The sequence below is a fragment of the Charadrius vociferus genome, unplaced genomic scaffold (genome assembly GCF_000708025.1).
Source record: "Charadrius vociferus isolate BGI_N301 unplaced genomic scaffold, ASM70802v2 scaffold422, whole genome shotgun sequence".
NCBI classification, from domain to species: Eukaryota; Metazoa; Chordata; class Aves; order Charadriiformes; family Charadriidae; genus Charadrius; species Charadrius vociferus.
This window is the reverse complement of record NW_009647080.1, coordinates 1,657,951-1,670,615: the sequence shown is the minus strand read 5'-3', so window position 1 is coordinate 1,670,615 and position 12,665 is coordinate 1,657,951. Positions and strand designations below refer to the sequence as shown.

The 12,665-nt window shown below is 40.7% G+C and overlaps 1 protein-coding gene across 1 annotated transcript in view; it reads left to right on the top strand.

Annotated features, from left to right (window-relative positions):
• Positions 1-12,665, top strand: part of MBOAT1 (membrane bound O-acyltransferase domain containing 1) — a 37,393-nt gene that overhangs the window by 3,419 nt on the left and 21,309 nt on the right. Inside the window, exon 4 of the mRNA XM_009895813.1 lies at positions 3,563-3,658. Coding sequence (XP_009894115.1) covers positions 3,563-3,658 — 96 coding nt within the window. The remainder of the gene's footprint in view (positions 1-3,562; positions 3,659-12,665) is intronic.

The window sequence follows — 12,665 nt, the reverse complement described above, 5'->3', positions numbered from 1 at the left end:
TCCCTACAAAATTGCTGGCCTCAAAAGTTTGCTTTTGCAGGCTTAATAATGTATGCCCAAGCTTCTGGTTTCTTAAACGTAATGAAGTCATATTCTCCTTGGTCTTGTGTCCTTAAGGATCACTTTTGATAATCCTTTTTAATGTGTTTTCCCCCTTGCTGTTTGGCCTGTAGGTATTTTCCGCTTATTCTTGAATTAGGTAGTTCAAATAAGGTCACTGTGGCAGCTTAACTTAGTGATCTATGAAATTAAGTCTTTCATTTGGTACTGGGCTTTGAGCTTGAAGAAGTAGAAAGTACCAGAAACGTCATGCTTTGGAGCAGAAGCTTACTGTATCATCATGAGAAGTTCTCGACCATGGGATCTCTCTTTTCCCTTTGTAAATATCTTAGAGGAAGGAAGACACCTAGACTCCTTTATCAAAGTGCTTTATCAAAGTGCTTTCCTGGCCAAAAGACAAAAAGCGCTTTCATATGGAAATGAAAACTACATGGTAGTTATATCTGCTTCTTTCACAACTAAGAGGAAGTTCACATGGAAGAACTTTTCTGCTCAGTCACTGAGCCTTCTTGTGTGGGTACCATACTCTCTGTTAGAGTTCAGCATGTGAGAGTTATTTTAAAATTGTGTAGGTGGAGTCATTTGCTTCCCATCAGTCTGCATAAATAGGAATTTTTATTTGTAAAACTGCTACTTTATAGCAGGCTAGAAGGACGAGCTGGCAGTTCTTTCCACTTCTTTACTTTTGCTGTTGTTTGGTTCGGATGTTTTACAGGTGATTTTTGTCTCTACACTGTGTGGCTGTTTCTGTAGCTGCTGCTGAATGCTCGCATCCACATCAGTCTGGGCTGGGGAATGGAAACCCTTTCTTTGCTGGTCTTCAGGGCCAGGGTTGTGTGAGGATCTGATGCTCAGATAATCATCTCCCCTTCTTCTTTATCACTTCCTGAGGCAGCCCCTCTCTAATATCCTAATGAGAACCATAACTTATGATTTCTCTAGGATTGTTTAGAAATGTGAACCATAAACAACAGGCCTGTCTATAGCAGTCACTAGCATTTTCCACCATGCAAGGTAGGTATTAATCAAGGAGGTTTTTTCCACCTCCTCAAAGAGTCCAAAGCCTGGAAGTCCAGAGGTAATAAATAATAATAATAAAAAAAAAAGTAATTGGACAATGTTTATGAAAGAAATGCCATCTAGAGACCAGGAGGAAAAGGTGCTAACAATGTGTATTATGTGTCTCCTGATCATTGTCCCTGCCTGTCGCTTGGGGGAAATACAGGAGTTACTGATTCTACATCAGAGGAACCAAGTCTACAGAGGGAATCATCCAATACCTACTTACATCTTCCTAGAGAAGGTGAGGTGGTGGTAGGGAAACGGGCACAGTTTCAACAGGAAACCCACTCACTCTTATTGTTTGACCAATTAGCCACAATGGGAAAAATAGCTGTATACTGCAACATAAATTAAGCTAGTTCATATAACGTTGCCCACTGCTGCGAGATAGTCATGTGTTGATTTGAGTCAATGTAAAATAGCAATCCAACATGCTGAAAAGCCTTAGGAGGGCTGGGAGGATTGGGTTAGGACTTTTCTGTATTCCACTAGCTATAGCAGTGTGACTAAAAGTACATGCACATTATTAATTTTGGCAAAATAGCAGTGTATTCAAGCTGCTTGAGAATAAGCTTGAAAAATGCCAGTTTAAGGGCTGGACCTGTTCATACTGAGGGCTTGTAAGAGCACCGGATCCTTCATACTGGGGCTCTAAGACTTGGCTCCCCTCCCCAAATGCAGGTGGAAGTGAACAAATGAAATAAAGAAGCTACATAGTTTAACCTGCATGCTCCTTTCCCTGGTTATTTTCTGCTAGTTTGCTCTCTGGTGAGGCGGCCAGCCTTCAAGACCTATAAACGGACAAACTAATCCAGCATCAGAAATGCTCCCAGCTGTGGCAGCAATTCAGTATATCTCTCCCTGCTCGCCCCCCTTTCAATCTAGGTGATTTACACTTAAGCATTGAGGCTTATTTTAGCTGCTTTATCCTGTCTATCACCATTACATGTCTAAGCTGGGTGACTTGCCTTTGGAGGGATGCTTGCCATTCTCCACTGATGAGAGGGAGCCCAAGGACCTCAGTGAGGCTGGACTGGATGCCTGACCCAGATAAAACAAGACAAATTCTGCTCTAAATCTGAAGAAGCTGTCATGCCCCCTCTGCCTTTCATCCAGCTGTTTGTTGTGGGCCATGTGACCTGCAGGTTGCCTTGTGATCCATCACTGTCACTCAGACTGCAGTTTATTAGTCCCCAGGGAGGAAAAACTCATTTCTTTTATCGCCAGCCATGGTTTGACAAAGGCCTGGCTCATTTTCAGTTGTCTGCTGACTGTTTCTCTTGTCTGATTTCACCTTTAGTTCTCCACCATGATCAATCCTCCCATGGGTCTGGGGGGATGCTGCTTAGCAGCGTGTGCTTACCAGCCTGCCTGACCTCCTGTGGCTCAGCTCTGCTGGGTGTGCAGGATGTGCAGTCTCATTCTGTAGTCTGTACATCTTTGCATCTTCTCACCCAGGTGGCTAACTTCTCCTGGTGCAGGGGACACCAGTAGATGTGGTCCTGACCTGTCCGTGTGACGCAAGCCTTTCATTCTGGTGTCCCAGCTTTCCGTTGCACTGTCTAGTTTGCTTCATGTGTCAGTCTGTTTTCAAATATCCATCCGCTTCTTACCTTCCCAGTATCCTCTTCCTTGCTTGCGTAAATGCAGGGAGAAGTTAGTAGTACAAAAGGCTGCATCTGTCCCTCCTAGACACTGCAACACTTCCAGTCCTCAGACTTTTCAACTCTTAAGATAGAAAGGGTCATGCTACTGCCCTGCCTAACCTAATTTTGTGATCATCTTGAAAACCAAAAGTTGTCACACTCCACTTAAGGAATGCTTCTTCGGACAGACTTGATGATCTTAAAGGTCCTTTCCAACCTAAACAATTCTATGATTCTTCTGGAGTATGGTGTGTTTCAGCATGTATTGCTGAAAAGATTAGGCTACGTGTCATTATCTGCCTTTATCAAAAATCAGAAGAGAGAAAATACCTTAAACTTGAAATATTTTAGCTTCTGGTAGTTCTGAGGAAAAGTTGTATGTGTAAATAAAGAACACTTACAGATTAAAAAAACAGTGGATAACTTCAGTGATGCACGTACAGTATCATCTGGTTTCAAATACTTGAGCCAGACAGAAATTTCAAAATAATACATGAGGGTGGGAACTCTGAAATTGAAATGCACAACTCGAAGTGATCCTATTTCTTCTTTTTCTCTTTTCCCACCCCCAGTGTGAGGAGACACCTCCGTAATGCTTCAGCTTGGTATACAAAACCATCAGTCCTCTTTGAAAATTTCTGCCACATCTTGTAACATAGCTTCAGAGTTGTTAACAACCTAATTTGCAAAATTCAAACTCTACTCCTGAACAAGCCTAAACCCAATTTGAGTGATTCTAGTTCTTGTTGGTACTTGTGTTGGTAACTATGTTTTCTGTATGTTATGTTTTTTAGGTACTCCTTTGTCGTAGCTATGGGATACCTCACATTGTGCCACATAAGCCGAATATACATTTTTCATTATGGTATTCTCACTACAGATTTTTCCGGGTGAGTGAGTCTGCAAACTGGGTCCTGTGTCAATTAGTATTAGTTCAATTCAGTACATTTTAAGAATAATTTTTATGTTATCTGTTGAGCACCTGCAATTTTGTTTCCCTTAAGCTTTTTCTAAGACTTTTTTTTTTAAAAAAAGAAAGGAATAAAGACTGTGTGGTGGGGGGTTTTTTGTTGGGTTTTTTTTGTTGTTGTTGTTCGTTTTGGTTTGTGGTTTGTTTGGTTTTTTTGCATTGACTTCTCTTTTCTGCTGTTCTCATGCTAGGCACTGTCTGGTTAGGAAGGTGGAGCTTGGTTAGCTAGACTTCCACCTAGAGCAGCCTGGGAGAATGAGTCTACGCAGTTGCTTGCTTGTGCTGGAGTAGTACTTACTAGCCCTGGCCAGCAGCACGACTGGTCGGCTGGTGCTCTGGTCCCTGGTGGTCTGCCCTAAGAGGTGGGGTGGGCAGCTCTCCTTCCACCTTCCTAGGCACAGCTGGTGGCTCCGGATCATCCTGACCCCCTGTTACGATTTATCTTGATCTACCAACTGGGAAGGTGTTTCCCACCCCAGGCACTGCAGTGGGTGAGAAAGGAGGACTTGGGCAGGGGGAGCTGGGAGGTGGATGAGTGGGTAACTTGGGCAAAGAGACAGATCAGCTTTCACTCTCAGTCGGTCTTACAGGTTCTCTCACAGGGACAGGTTGTGGCTGCTGTTTAAATAGAGCAACTTTTTATATGCCATGCATTTCTGTGGAACAGTGTTTCTCATACACACTGTCTCATACACACACTCTATTTGATTTCACTGAAGCTATAGAGGATGCTTTGCAAAAATATAGACAGATTACTCTATATACTTTGTTTATGAAAGGAAAGTATACTTTTACATAATCTGAAAGCGGTGTGCTAATCTGTATTCCACTTGTTTAATTGAATGTCTTGAATACAGAGTAATTAGTAACTTATTATGCAAAACTCTGTAAACTGGCACAGTAAGTTACAGATGCCACTTCCAAACCTCTATCTTCTTGTAGGCAACTGGAGTTTTTTGCTGTCTGTGTGGATGTGTCTCTGTGTGAGATGGTGGTGCGTTGAAGCATTTAATTAAATTGGAGGGGGGAAGTTCTTCTGAGACTTTTGAGTTTTCTTATTAGAGCAGGGGGCAGAAATGGGAGCTCATACATTTAGAGAAATTTAGTTCTGTGATTTTTTGCGCAGTTCTTTTAATACACAAAAGTGTGTCCTGAAAGAGCATGACATACCAAGAAGCCTATAAATGGGATTGGAATGCTATAGCTCTGTGTGTCTATGAGACAGAGAGAAATAGGAGAGAGCATTCTTTTCTGAATAGTGCATTCAGAAATGCACTGTGAGGCATATTAGCTGTCTCCTCTGAAGACATTTAATAAAGATCCAGCTGAGACTGGGGCTGGAAGAAGAGGAATGGTGGTTGTTTATATTATAGACTAGGTAGCATTTTCTGCTCTTTTGATGAAAAGGGAGCTGCTCTTATTTAATGATGACTTTGAGGATAATAATGGTACTGAAAGAATAATACCTGAACTTACTCTGTTATTTGATTTTGTCCTGATGCTTCAAGATATAAACAAATTCCTAAACTTAAGTCAAACATAAAACTGCCAAGTAGTAGATAACTGGAAAATGTAGTATGGATATGAACTATGTCTTCACAGTATATCTAAAAACTAAGAATAAATAAAAATATTGTAGTGGTATTAATAAAAAATTACTATCCAAACTGCTCAGACCCAGGTCAGCCTCATAAACCTGTCAAAATCTGTTTTCCTCAGCTGTAAATAATATGTGCCCACTGAGGCTTTATGCGCATACCTAAACAGATGTGATGACCCAGAGAGACAAAAATATACTCCCTGCCCACAGTTTTACCATGTATGAACAGCAACTGAACCTCCTCTTGCTTGTTCTCCCATGTTTGATGGTTCCACGTCTATTGCATGGGGTAAAAGGGAAACATTCAAATAGGCTCCGGGCTGGAAGGATGGCCTTAAAGTCCTCCCTCAGGACTTAAGAAATAACTGAGACAGAATCCGTGGAGCAATGACCATCTCCCTCCAGCCTCGCATCCTTTTGGGCAAACATGGATGGAGATATACACTGAGAAGGCAAAACAAAAACACTGGAATTGAGGGAATCTTTAAAAGGGAACAAAAAGCCTGTCATCTGCTGGCTTGTATTTGAGATCTCAGTATCCCATAAGTCTCTGGTGCTATCTGATTGCAAGGAGGAAGTTTTAATCCACATCACATAGGCAAGTAGCCAGTTCTAGTGCCATCAGCTTTCCAATGTCGGTTCCATAAAGTGACAAGCCCAATGTTAAATGAGTGTTTCCCAATGTTAGTGCTAAAAGCTGGCATACCTCATTTGCTGTCTTGACTTGCTTTGTGCACTTAACAGTTTGCATGCATAACCCTTTTGATGTGTGCTTGCAAACGTATTTTTTTTGTTCTTTAGTAATAGTTGGTTGTGCTATTTGTTTGGAGTCCCACCATTTTGAGAACACAGCTTATAAAATGCAGGTAGAGATGGACAGAGAGCAAGGTAGCTTTTGAGTCATGTCTTACGTAAAATAGAAAATCAAACTGTGACTCACCACTTCAGGGTTAGGAAGTAAGGAAACTTGTTCTGTACTGATGATTAGTTAATTCTTCTAACTCATGCAAAGGGTAGGTTTGGTCATTGACTCCCACAACCAAAACTGTACTCAAGCTGCATGCAGCAATTTCTTGATTTAAGAGTGTTTCATGTATCGCACAGTACGTAGGTAAAAAATCCATTTTTTAAACTACATGCCAGGTTTTAATGAAAACCAGTTCTAATTTGCTACACTTTAATTCTAATTGCTTTTTAAAAATTGTATATATATTTTATCAAAGTTCTTTTGTTTATATTATTTCACAAAAATATGGTGACATAATTTGGGAATTTTCCCCTGACTAGTTTCTCAAATAAAACTACTCATTTTTGAACACTAATTGTAAAATAACTGAATGCCGTGCTTCCCCCTTAATTCAAATTCTCTCTGTTTGAGAGAAACATGCATATTTTATTTTGCTTGGTTTGCCATGGCATTTATACATTGTACCTAGGAATACTAAATCCTAACTCTTTCTCTCTCTTTTTCTCTCTCTTATTTCTTCTTCTTTATGCTAAGCGGATTATGCTGGTAAGTTGCCTGGTTTCTATACAACTTTATAAAAATGGTAATACTAACATAGTTTGGTTTTTTTCTTTTTCTTTGTATCACTGGCTTAGATTGAATATAGTAATATCCTGGCTTTAGGGAGAAATTAGTTTAAAACAAATCAAGGGATCTTCATTGGGATTTTTGGAAACTAGTAATACGTACGGTTTCAATCTAGCAAGCTACACGAACAATTGCCATATGCATATAATCATCTGGATGGAATTCAGAGGAGCTCCTCATCCATATGAAGTTGTGTCTGCTTTAATCCTCTGCTTGATTAAGACCACAGAGCTTTTTGGTTTCCTCTTTGAATTCTTGCAGTGCCTGAGCAAAATTTCTGAATATCGCAGCTCATTTGGTGAATGTCAGGGAATGATTGTGCATATGTGAGTTTCTTGGTGCCATTCCTTACAGAAAAGAAACTCAGTTTGTGAAAATCATCACACACTGGCATTAGTTTCAGTGTTCTATTGGTCTTAAAGAGACCTGAGCTGAATTGTCAGGGAGACTCAAGCAGTTTTCCTCCCTATAGATGTCAAATCTCTACCTCTTGTAAAAGTGTTTTGGTGGACATCACTGTCCAGAAAGAATGGGCATCTTTACACGTTCCCTCTATCCCAAATGCAGAATAGAAGCAGCATTCACAGCAAACTGCTTAGAAAGGGGTAGTCCTTGAAAGTGCCCTCTCAAAAAGCCATATAAGCAGATACTTTAGTAAGAAGTGTCACTTCAGGCAGTGAATTTTTGTTGGGTGGTTAGTGCTTTGTTATTGGGTTTTCCCCTCTCAGTGGCTTAGTGTCAACCACAAAAGAAAGGAACAAAGGTACAACAGCTGTTTTTTTTACAAAGAAAATACGTTTGTTGATGGAAACAAATCATAGGTGTACTCTGTTACCATGTTAAAACACAATCCAGAAATACTAACTGATCCCGTGAGTTCAGTTGGTTATTTTTATTTTCTTGTCTTTTAAATGTATGAAGTGCAATACATTGCCTGCAGTGTATGTTCCAGCAGCTCTGGGTAACTTTGGTCCACAGGAGGTCCCCAGGGGCAGTACAGCAGCGCACGTGCAGGGTGCGTAAGGGGAGGTCAGTCAGTCCTCCATGCCCGCTCACTGCTTGGCTGCTCCGCTGGGCGTTTGTCTGCTTGAAACTGCACTGAGATCACTTACCATGGGTTACACAGAAGCCCTGTGAGAGCTGCAGTGTCGGAATTAGCCAGAATTCAAACAGGCAGTCGCTACTAGGGAGATCCACAGATCTAGTGCACCCCAGGACACTTCTCCAGAAGTAAATACTCTTTTAAGTGAAATGCTTCTATCATGAAGGCATAAGAAACGCTCTTTGGGAGCTTTCACCAAAAAACCCACATGAATTGAAGTTGCTTTGGAGGCATGAGCTTGTTTAGTGAAGTATTTTTCCTCTGTGTGCTTCAGCACTTCTTTGTTTTGCTGTCACAAGCAGAAGTAAGAACCTACTGCCAGTGAAGCCGTTGTGGCATCTCTGGCTCTGCAATCCCCTCGGCAGCATGTTTAATGTCATAGCAGAGTGTGACTGTGTGAACTTCTCATCATGGCTTCAGGGCTAAAGAGAAAAACCTGAAATAAATGTTTGCTGTTTTGCACTCTTGTCTGCAATGAGCCTTTTGACTCCACCTCTTCTCATAGTGAAATCAGGTCAGTGGAAACTATTTCTCACGAGCGTGTGCCAGACTCCTCCATGGGATTACCGAAGGTCAGGCAGAGTCTGCGTGGTAAACGTCTTTTCTCTCATAAGCATCGAAGCTTACTCAGTGCAGAAGCCTGTGATAGGGTGCGGGGGGGCGGGGGGGGCGGGGGGAATCCCCACAGCAGGCTCCAAACCAGTGCTGGCATCTTTAGTTCCATTGGCCTGTGCCTCTGGGCTAATTTGTTTCACTGGGACAAGCCATGTTTAAAAATGACATTTAACCGGTATGTTTTCATTTGGAAGGTTTAATTAGGAAGGGTAAACCCCTCTATTCAGCATTCTCTGTAAACTGTTGCATCTTTGTTGTCTTGTTTATTCTTCAAGGCATCTAACTTAAAGTAAAGACAGTTTTGGGTTTGTTTTTTTATTTGTTGAAATTTCCTATTTCATACTGACTTCTAGGGGCAATTTCTTGATGTTTTGTTTTGTTTTTTCTTTTTTTCTTAAATTAGAAGTTGGCAAGTTTATGTGTAGGAGGTACAATGCAGCTACAACCTGAGATTAAAATTGTAGCCAGTACATAAAACATAGGGGGCGGGGAGCAAAAAGTCACACCACAGGTAAATTGAATTCTGTGTTTCTGTGCTAGTTTGTAACTGTAGTGCTTAGTAGGATAGGTGAAGAGGAGAGGATGTGGAATCGCCACTCTGCATGAGTTCAAGTCATTTAGGCTTCTTAAATGTGTTTTATTTCAAATGCTTCCTTCCTAGGGGTAGGTCTTCCTGTTTCATCTGTAAATGCAAGTATAGTAGGTAGATTTTCTTTTTAAATTCAACCTAATGTTTTGCCCCACTCCAATAACCTGTACATCTCAAAATTTGGGAGAAAGAAAGGTTATTGGAAGTTTTATAGTTTTGTTAACTCCCTTTCTTGTTTGTAGCACTACTGATTTTTTTTCTTAGATTCTAAGATTTAAAATATTACCATGTTGAAAACAGTTGACTATATGTGATATAATGCTGTATTGACAATTCAATACTCTGGTATTGCTGATTTTTAATAATCAAAATTCACTTGTGTATTGAGGAAATGATGAAACTATTTTTTCCTCCTAAATTAAACGTATTTTTCTTACCTGGTTTTTAATATTTCAAGACTTGCATCCTCATGCATTGCACTGCAAATATAGGGGAACGGAGGACTATTTTTCATTCTGAAGAAACAAAAACATTCTTAGACTTGCTGTATGTGTGTGTGTGATGAGGAGAGATTGGTGAGTCCCCAGGGAGGAGTGGGACAGGTGTGGGTGTGCAGAAGGTGGGGAGCCTCCACATCCCAAAGGGGTGCCAGAAGAAGGGAGAGCTCCAGTACTGCCATTGTTTTGTTGTGCCCTTTCCTGCAGCGAAGGCTTGGTTTCCCAGTGAGATTAAGTCAGTGTGGGTAGATGGATGAGGGAGCAGGAAGATGCTCCCTGTTCACCTGAAACCTTGCTTATCCTTTGTGTGAAGCACTTAATGATATCTGATACTGATCTTGTGAAAGATTTAGAGGGTGTCATCCTGTTGCAACTGTACAGCAGGTTTCCCACCTTCCCAGGTAGGGTATAGAAGAGAGATGTAGATGTGTAATGTGATGGTGGCAGGAGAGAGAACTGAAAGTGTCCCAGATGCAATTTGTGGGTCTCCCTCCCACCCATGGTGTCAGCAGCGTCATTTTTGTGCTCCATGTCTCCTCTGGAGTTAGGATTTGAGGGAGGCAGACATCCGTCTTTTCTGATTAAAATGCACGAGAGGCTGACTTGTTCTGCGGGTTACAATATGCCATCAATGAGGCGATGAATTCCTAATATAGATGAAAAGAACATCTCTCTTCTCTGTGTTTATACATTGTATGACTTTAGTGCGGGCTGCACTTCTGTTTCCCTCGGTTAATCAGCACATCAGGATTGTTTGCATTTGGCTCTCTCTAGTGAGAGAGGTGGGAGGCCCAATTTTCTAAGACAAGTGTCTAAATTTAGGCACTTAAAGGCATATGGTTTTGGCTCTGAGCCTGAGGTTTAAAGTTACCCACTTCAATATTGGCATAAAGCGCTTGCCGTAAGAAACATACGCAACGAATTGAACCAATTTGAAACAAGTGTTAATATTCACCCATAAAACTAAAAGGTCAAGCACTGACAAAATAAGAATCTGTGTTTATTGCAGTAGAACTGCTGGTTCGCTGACAACCTCTGTCTTTCTTAAGGATTAAAAAATTCTGCTTTTTCATATGTGTAAAGGATTGGGATTTATATATCTTTGAAAGCAAAGCTAAACTTTGTCTGAATGGGAAAATACTTCGAGGAATAGGATGTTGAAGATAATGGTGAAAACAGCTTATAAGTAGCTTTTTTTGAAAGATGAATTGGAATAAAAAATAGAATGACTATTTCAAAACATTGTAGTTGTCTGGAAGGTGAAAAGTTATTGTTGAATTTGTCCACTCCTTAGCTGCAATCAGTGGTCTAGGTGACCCAAGGAGAGCTGTTGTACAAACCATTGTGTTACAGTTGTATTCTAGACCTGTGTATATTTAAGCTTGTTCTGGATTTTATGTGCAAGCTTTTTTACTGACATTTCAAGTAGAGACTGCTGAAACCATAAAAATAGTTTCTGATTAAGAAATTGGCTGATGCTGCATGTTCTCTGGTTTTGGGCAGAAAAATGCAAATTACCCACGCAGAATTACATGCAGACTCTTGAAAAAGATCAGCCATATTTAGCATTAAAAAAAAAGAACACTTAGGATGAATGTCTTTTCCTAGTCTTTTCCTGTGTTTACCATGTTTAGCATATTAATTATCTTGAAAATCAGTTTGATTTGTCATAGTGGGATAATGAGATTGCAAACAGTTTATCTTAGCCATTGGATTTATATTTGATTGCAACCAATAGCTTGATTTTAGTCAGGAATGATTCAGAATATCTTGAAAATCTCAGCAGAACATGAATATTTGACTGTTATTTTAGAGATATCATTGAATGTAACTTTTGTTCTTTTTTCCTTCCCTTGAGAAATTGGTGGGAAAAAACCCCAACTCAAACTAAAAAAAAAACCCTTCAACTTTTTTTCTTTCATTGGATTCAAGAAAATATATTATGATGTTTAAAGTGAATAGCCATAATATTTGAAGTAATCATCTATATCTCTTTAAAAAGTTCTGTATACTGGTCAAACTCTGTAAATAGCAGGTACACAAACTTGGGGTTTAATTTCCATGTTGAAGACAACATTTGTGTTCAAGCAGAAACATCTGTATGGTTTATGTTGATAATTTATCACCCAATCGAGAAACAATCCATTGTATGAATCCTCAGAGAAGACAAATCTCTTCTGTGGAACTGGTTTTACATATAATCATCACAAATAAAGGTTAGAAAATAATGATGTATCCTCATCACCCATTACAACCTCCTAGCTATTGCAGTTGTAAAGGTCTTGTAGGTAGTGTGAGATCTGGGCACCATGCTAGTGTCCCCAGTGGCAGAGGGATAGGGAGAGGCAGTGTTAGTAGGTGCTTGTCCCTCTCTTTGCCTGCCATGGGTTCTTCCAGATTATAGCTGTTCAGCACTGGGTTTTGCGTTTAGGGCTCCACAGCCCTTAGAAGCTGTATGTGGACCACAATTAGCCCTGGAACCTCTTCCTATGAGGGACTGCTTAGTTGTCTCCATGGTTTTCCCCACATCTTTCTTCTTACATACCTCTGAATGCTCCTGGCTGTCCCCTTTACTCTCATGGGGATCAGCTCCTAATGCCAGCAAGCTGAGTTTTACCTTTTTTTTGGTTCCTTAGCTACAGCAGCTCACCTTTGCCTGCAGTGCTAAGAAGCTCTGTAAAGCTGGATGCGGGAAGTATAAGCAGCTCTACTGAACATAGTGGCTATTCCTGTGCTGCTTGTTTGGTTGGCCCCAAAGCTGCTGGGTTGTTGTAGCCTGTAAGTGTGGCTCAGGTACAGCTAGCTCATTTTTTTGGGAGGCTCCAGATCCCACATGCCCAAACACCCCTGGTTGGATGGTACATCTTGGACAGGCAGTTACATGGCCAAGCAGCAAGTGGGAAATTCCGCCGTGCTGACAGCTATTCTGG